This window comes from Belonocnema kinseyi, chromosome 1 (assembly GCF_010883055.1).
Source record: "Belonocnema kinseyi isolate 2016_QV_RU_SX_M_011 chromosome 1, B_treatae_v1, whole genome shotgun sequence".
Classification (NCBI taxonomy): domain Eukaryota; kingdom Metazoa; phylum Arthropoda; class Insecta; order Hymenoptera; family Cynipidae; genus Belonocnema; species Belonocnema kinseyi.
In genome coordinates this window covers 17,145,539-17,153,887 of record NC_046657.1, presented here as the reverse complement: position 1 = coordinate 17,153,887, position 8,349 = coordinate 17,145,539, and the positions used below count along the sequence as shown (strand labels likewise).

Genomic DNA, 8,349 nt, shown 5'->3' with positions numbered 1-8,349 from the left:
TAAAAACAATATAGGTTATGTTATATAGTAATTACAAATAATAAAAGTGTTTAATTAATAATGAAGTGAGACATGTGAACTGAGAAGTAAACGTAATTTTTTCTCTTTGCTAATACCATTATAGAATATCTGCTCAGTGACAAATACTATAAAATAGTAATAATATTCTGCGCTTCCAGTGGGGGAAGAGTGAATGCTGTTTAACGCTTATTTCTACTGCATAAAAAAAGGTATGTTATGAATAGACAGGATATGACATTGCCTATATTTACTGAGAGCGACTAGGGCAAATAGGTGAATCTGAACATAACCGCTTGAAGTTTCGAACGCAACCATGGAAACTCTCATAAACTTGATCCGAAGATGCACGGACTTGGCCGAATGGCCGATCCGAATGCAACTTTAAAGGCGCGAAATATGAAAATACCCCTGTATAATGGCTTCTCCCCTGCTATTGTGCAATTCGGGTAGCATTCAACTGGCCATGTATGTAAGCCCCAGCGTGTCCACCCTGTATAAGTCAAAAGCATTGTTTCTTTTTTGTCCAAATCCGATGAGTTTTGAGGCTTCGACGGGAATCGGGACAGCACCAAAGTTACCCCGAACATTCCAATGAAAGTTTTGCGGAGAATTGCAAAAAAAAAATAACATATATATTTTTAAATAGTTCCCGGAAACAGGTATAGGAATTTTCTTCAGGAACTTGATTCATCATTAAATTAATTAAATTTATATAATGCCGAAATTTGCCTACTTCCGGAAACATTTCTCGAAATTACCCGAGATGTTCGATTGGAATTTTCAGGGAAACTTTTGCACTATCCGGAAACCTAATCGTAGGTGTAGAACCGTCGGCGTATTCAGCACCGAGTGGACGAATAAATTGCTAAATTGAGCTCAAACTTAAGATTAAAAAGTCTCATACGGCCCCCATTTTGATCAAGCCCGCCTGGCTGCCTCTGCCGACACTGGCGTCCTCTAGTGAATCTAAATCTAAGGCCGATTCGATCATGGTCGTGTCTTGGAGTAATCGGAGTTTCGAAGCTGACAAAGGGGTGGTTACAGTTACGGGGGGAATATTCGGCACATCAAGGGCAGATGAGACGAGCATGTTTTGCCGAGGAGGTAGAGGTGCAATTTCATCAATATCTATTGGCGCTAAATTAAGAGAAGCCATCGGCGCTTCGTGACTTACGAGGTGGCTCACACTATTCGTTGTGCTACCTAGAAAATAAAGTTTTTATATTAATTTACGAGAAATCCGTTACTTTTCATCAGCCCTCTGTATCTCTCCATATTTCAGATCTTAACTTGACAGACATCACAACTGTCCTAAGTTGATTAGTTCCTAATATCCCCAGCGCGGCGCTAGTTGCCCGACCTTTCAAGAGTTCTGAGCCAATTATATTACTTTGAGAACCGAGAAATAAATTCTCTGAGAATCTATGATAATCTCAAAATTAAAATTAAAATTATTTCTTGAAAAAAAGATCCTAGTCCTTCTTCACTCTATTGGGAATCGAACCACAAAACTTCTGACTTCCGGTCAGATGCTTTTCCAATTGAGCTATTAGAGGAATCAGAATAAGAACTCATAATTCAAGAAAGTAACGCTAATTTTTATCTAGGTGTTAATGGTGCAAGTAATTATTATCAAAGAATCTGTTGTATCATCAGAGATGGTACTTTACCGACTGTAGACAACCCTCCAAACCATGACTAAATGGAAAATAATATTTAAAATTGAAATTAAAATTATTTCTTGAAAAAAGATCCTACTCTTTCATCACTCCATTGGGAATTGAACCATTGCCGCAGCATTAACACCAAGCTAAAAAATTAGCGTTATGTTCTTGAATTAAGAGTTCTTATTCTGATCCCTCTAATAGCTTAAATGGAAAAGCACTTGACCGGAAAATAGTGAAGAAGGAGTAGGATCTCTTTTTCAAGAAATAAATTTAATTTTAATTTGAAATATTATTTTCAATCTAGTCTGATTAGAGGTTAAGCATTTTCTGTTATTGAAAATTCTTAACTTGATCGATATTATGTAGATTTTCTGCATTCATGGTTTGGAGGGTTGTCTACGGTCGATGATATAACAAATTCCTTTAAAAGAATCTCAGAATTTATTATAATGAATAGAAAGTTACATTTTTTCGTTAACTTTTCGGTTCAAAATTCAACTCTTTTTTTGAAAATTTGTCTTTTATATTTTAAAATTTACCTGCTTTAGCAGAAATTAAATCTTTTTTGATAAGAATGCAACTGTTTGGTTAAAAATTAAGCTATTATACTATTTTCTTGAAAACTGAACTATTTCGTAAAAAATTGACTTTTTGTTTAAAATTTATATTATGGTGTAAAAAAAATGAACTGAAATATTTTCTGGATAAAAGTTCCACTCATAAAATAATTTTTTTAGTACAAAATTGATCTTTTTTGTATAAAAGTGCTACTATTTGATATAGAATTTAACTATTTTGTTAAAAATGCATCCTTTTTGGTTAAAACTTCGTCTTTTTGCATTAAAAATTCAATTCTTTTCGTATAAATTTCTTGTTTTGTTACAAAAATTCAAGTTTTGATGTTACTGAGTTAACTGGAATCTTTTTTGGATGAAAACTCAACTTTTTTTGTGAGAAAAAATTCTTCTGCATTAAGATAAATTTCATATTTCTTGACAAAAATGCTGCTGTTTGCTAGAGAATTGAACAATTTTGTTAATAAGTCATCTTTTTTTTGTTGATTATTGATTTAAAATTTTTATTTTATTTAAAATTTGATTTAAAATTTTTATTTTATTTAAAATTTGATTAAAAATTTTTATTTTAAATTTAAAATTTCATTTGTCATAGAAGAAATTTTATTTTTTGTATGAAAATGCAACTTTTAGGTTAAAAATCCTCCTTCTTTGCTTGATAATTCAAATAATTTGTTTAAAACATTTGGTTGAATCGCTTTGTTAAAAAATCACCTTTTTTGTAAAAGATTTATATTTTAAGTTGAAAAGTTATCTCGTTGGTTAAAAGTTTAATTTTTTTTATTGAAGGCTTATGTCTGGTTGAAAATTTAACTGTTTAGTGGAAAATACTTCTTTTTTTTGTTTAGAATTCATTTTTTAACAGAAAATGGAACTTTACAATTTTTTAAGATTCATAATTTTTATTTAAAAATTCACGTTTTTTTTGTAAAAAAATCATTTTTTAGTTTGATATTTCCTTTTTTTTTCGTAAAAATGCATCAGTTTCGTATAAAATTAATTTTTTGTTGAACAGTCATATTTTTTGTTTAAAAATTGAATATTTGTAAAGAAAATTTGTTTCCTAATTTGAAGGTTCAATGATTTAGATATACTTTTATTCATTTTCTGAGTGAAAAATCTTTGTTGGAAATTCGTCTTTTGCGTTTTAAAATTCTTTTGTTTTATTGTATAAATTTCATTCCTTTTTTTTTTTTATTTAAATATAAACTATGATACTTTTTCGTTGGCAATTTGTCTTTATAGGTTGAATATTAAACTATTATGTTAAAAATTCAATTATTTTGTTGAAAATTCCAGTATTTTGTTAAAAAATTATCTGTTTAAGTAGAAAAATCTTTTTTTTTGTTTGAAATGAATTCATTTGAAAATTTTAAATTTATATATGAAACACTGTTTTACTCCGCTTATAAAATATTCTATAGTGAAAATATCATTAGATTAAAACGCTGGTATTTGAATATTAATGATTTGAAATTAAAAATTAGTCGAAAATATATCTGAGCTAGAACATAATTTATATTAAACAAATAAAATGATTTTTAACATTATTTTTATTGTTCAGGTTATATCAGCGGTTAAATTTAAATTATTTTCTAGCTAAGACATGTTCAGGAATTACAGTGTTTCATATACAAATTAAAATTTTTCAAATGTATTAATTTCTTTAAAAACAAAAATTGTTTTTTACTTTGAAAAAAAACTCTTGAACAAAATACTGGAATTTTTAACATAATAGTAAAATATTTAAAATAAAAAGACAAATTTCCAACGAAATTGTCATAGTTTATATTTTAATAACAAAAATAATTAAATTTATACAACAAAAGAAAAGAATTTTAAAACCAAAAAGATAAATTTCCAACAAACAAAGATTTTTTACTACACGAAATAGTTACATTTTCAACAAGAAATAAGCCTTCAATAAAGAAAAATTTCACAATATAGTTTAACTTTGACCCATGTAGTTTAATTTTCAATTAAAAAAGATTAATTTTCAATAAGCTAATTAAACTTTTAACCACCGAGATAACTTTTCAACTTTAAATATAAATCTTTAACAAAAAAAGTGACCAAAAAGTTGCATTTTCATTCAAAAAATAAAATTTCTTCTATGGCAGATGAAGTTTTAAATCAATAAGATAAATTTTCAAAAAAAATAGTTCAATTTTATGTTGAAAAAGATTTCAGTCGAGTTTTCATTATCAAACTGTGCATTTTTTAACAAGAAATAATTTTCTACCAACAAAATTGAATTTTCAATCTAAAAAGACGAATTTTCAAAAAAAGAAAGGATGATTTTTTAACAAATTTGTTTAGCAAACAGCAGCATTTTTGTCAAAAAATATGAAATTTATCTTAAAACAGAGGAATTTTTTATTACAAAAAAAGTTGAGTTTTCATCCAAAAAAGATTACTCTTGACTCTGCAAGATCAAAAATTAAATTTGTCCAACAACAAAAATTGAGTTTTCAATCCAACAAAAAACGAATTTTATCAACCAAAAAGAATGAATTTTTAACAAAATAGTTCAATTCTCTTCCAAGTAGCTGCATTTTTATACAAAGAAGATCAATTTTGTACTAAAACAGATGAATTTGTAATAAAAAATTTTTTTTTATAATTGCAACATTCATCCATAAAATATTTCAGTTCATTTCTCAACACCAAAATATAAATTTTAAACAAAAAGTCAATTTTCTACAAAATAGTTAAGTATCAAAAAATGATTTAATTTCTGCTAAAGCAAGTAAACTTTCAGATAAAAAAGACAAAATTTCAAAAAAGAGTTGAATTTTCAACCGAAAAGTTAACGAAAAAATGCAATTTTCTATTAATTAAAATAAATTCTGAGATTCTCATAAATTCTCAGAGAATTTATTTTTCGGTAATCTGCTCATTCTCGTTACCGTTCTCAAAGTAATATAACCGGCTGAGAATTCCACATCGTTTCCTGTTTTTGTATAGAAAGCAATGGAACTAGATCACTTTTTAAAAATGTTTTAGTAAACAAAAATGAGATTTTCATGCAACAAATTATTAAAATGAAAACAATTTTTACTCCCTTAACATTTCAAATTATTTTTCCAATAATTTTCGATCAATTTTAAAGAGAAAATATTAATTATAAGGTCGTACAATAATCTTGGCAAAGTGGAATATATCTTAGATTTGAAATTGAATAAAAAGTAAAGTATGATTTTTGAAAATTTATTTTCAAAAACATACTGAATAATATTAATAATAAAATATAAAAAAGAAGTTCCGGAAAAAAGTTGAATATTATAGAGTTTGAATTTACTTATTGAATTGAAATAAATTTATATTTGAAAAAATTTTATTTAATAAACAGTGAAGAATGTAAAAAATGATTGTTATTTGCATCTTGAACGTTTTACAAAATTATAATTTATATTTCTTCGCCTGAAAAATATATTTTTTCTTAAATTTTACTTATTCGATAAATTATTTTTAATGTAGTTTACTTATTTTCATAATACATGTTCATAAATAAAAGTTTAATTCAATTTCAAGTACATTACATTTACTACATTCAGTGTTGTAAGCATTCGCTAAACCCTAAAATGGTCAGTTTAAACCTGGTCTAAACTTGTATACTATAAAAAAATTTAACGAAATAATTTTTATAATTTATTAATATATAATAAATATTATTTATTGTGTTTATTTACTTAAAAACTGGAGATATTAGGAACTAATCAACTTAGGACAACAAGGAATCACAATTTTGTTTTCAGATGCACAGGACTGGTTTTCATTATTTTTCAAGTCTTTTCTTTTCAACTTTTGAAGACTTAATTTGGAAGCATGGAGCCGTGAAAATTTTTTTAAGTTTTTTGTTGTTAAAAATTTGAGAAACATTTTTCAGTCAATAAAGGAAAAAATTGCATCCAAAATGTTTGCATTTTCAACCCGAAAAAACGAATTTTCTACTTAATACTTAAATTTCCAACCCGAAAATATAAATGTTAAAAAATAATAATAATTTTAAACCAAATAGTTCAATTTACCAACAAGTGTTCATTTCTCACGCTAAAAATAGAAATTTTTTACATGAAATGTAATTTTCAACCAAATAGTTAAACTTACAGTTACAAAAATTAATTCTGAACCAAACAGTTGAAAAATAAATAATATATCAATATAAATATATAAAAAATAAATAATAAATAGTTACAAAAAGAATGTTCAATTAAAAAGAAACGAATTTTCAATTAAACTTATGAATCTTCAACCAACAAACGAATTTTTAGGAAAGTTTCAATATTCAAATGAAAAGTTGGATTTTCAACCAAAAAATATGAATATTCTAGAAAAAAATGTAATGATTAGTACTTTTAAATTACAAACATATGAATAAAAAGATGAAATTTCTACTAAAAGAGATGAATAAATAAATCAAAAAGACGAATTTTCAACCGAACGGCTAAAAAAAAATTAATTTGCAACAAAATACAAGAATTTTTTAATCAAATAGTAAAATCAGAAACGGGAATTAAATTTACAGTTCAAAAATTAACTTTCAATGCAGTAAAAGTGAATTTAAAAAAAAAATACTTAAATTTAAAAACAAATGCAGGAATATTTAACTTAAATCATGAACCTTTAACAACAACAAAAAATTAATCTTGAACAAAGTAGTTCAACTTGCAACAAAAGAGTTGAATTTTTAAGACAAAAATACGAATTTGCGAAAAAATAGTTGAATTTTCTACCAAAAGAAAACTTTCGAGTCAAGAATTAAAAAAATTAATACAATTATTAAAATTTTAAACTAAAAAGACGAATTTTAACCCAAATAGTTGAATTTTCAAACAAAAAGGATAAATTTTCTACCAACAAAGTTGAATTTCAAACAAAATACGTACATTTTCAACCAAATAGTTTAAACAAAAACGGAATAGTTACATTTCAGGTTGAAAAAGTGATTAATCTTCAACCATAAAAATGAATTTTTAACAAACTAGTTCAAATTTCAATCAAATCATTAAATTTGTAAGCCAAAAATAAGAATTTTCTATGAAACGGTTGATTTTTCAAACAAAAAAAAATCATTTGCAACCAAAAAAGATGCATTTTTAACGAAAAATGTAATTAATTTAAATAAAAAAATAAAATATTTATACATAAAAACAAATAAATTTCTACCACAAGAGATGAATTTATAAACCTAAGAGGTGAATTTTTAAGAAAATAGTTCAATTTTCAAACAAATAAAGGATTATTTAACTAAAATTATGAAGTAGTTCCACTTGCAAAAAAAGATTTGAATTTTCAAGCCAAAAATACGAATTTTCAAAAAAAATTTCAAATAATTGAAACAAAAACGGAATAGTTACATTTCAAGTTGAAAAAGTCATTAATCTTCAACCATAAAAATGAATTTTTAACAAACTAGTTCAAATTTCAATCAAATCATTAATTTTGCAAGTCAAAAATAAGAATTTTCTATAAAATGGTTGAAAAAAAGAAAATAATTGTACATAAAAAAAATAATTTCTACCACGAGAGATGAATTTATAAACCTAAGAGATGAATTTTTAAGAAAATAGTTCAATTTTCAAACAAATAAAGGAATATTTAACTAAAATTATGAAGTAGTTCCACTTGCAAAAAAAGATTTGAATTTTCAAGCCAAAAATACGAATTTTCAAAAAAAGTTTCAAATAATTGAAACAAAAACGGAATAGTTACATTACAAGTTGAAAAAGTCATTAATCTTCAACCATAAAAATGAATTTTTAACAAACTAGTTCAAATTTCAATCAAATCATTAATTTTGCAAGTCAAAAATAAGAATTTTCTATAAAACGGTTGAAAAAAAAGAAAATAATTATACATAAAAAAAAATAATTTCTACCACGAGAGATGAATTTATAAACCTAAAAGGTGAATTTTTAATAAAATAGTTTAATTTCCAAACAAATAAAGGAATATTTAACTAAAATTATGAATTTTTAACCAAAAAAATGAATTTTTATTCCCATAAAACAAGAAATAAGAAAAATAAAATAAGAACGAATGTTAAATCCTTGATTTTATTTTCAGGAATTCTTCTCAATCCT

At 25.2% G+C, this 8,349-nt stretch overlaps 1 protein-coding gene across 1 annotated transcript in view; it reads right to left on the bottom strand.

The window, feature by feature from the left end:
- Window positions 1-469: 469 nt before the first annotated feature.
- LOC117174533 (palmitoyltransferase ZDHHC18) overlaps window positions 470-8,349 on the bottom strand; it is a 43,342-nt gene continuing 35,462 nt past the window's right edge. Inside the window, exon 10 of the mRNA XM_033363739.1 lies at window positions 470-1,224. Within this exon, the coding sequence (XP_033219630.1) occupies window positions 920-1,224 (305 nt within the window). The 3' untranslated portion in view covers window positions 470-919. The remainder of the gene's footprint in view (window positions 1,225-8,349) is intronic.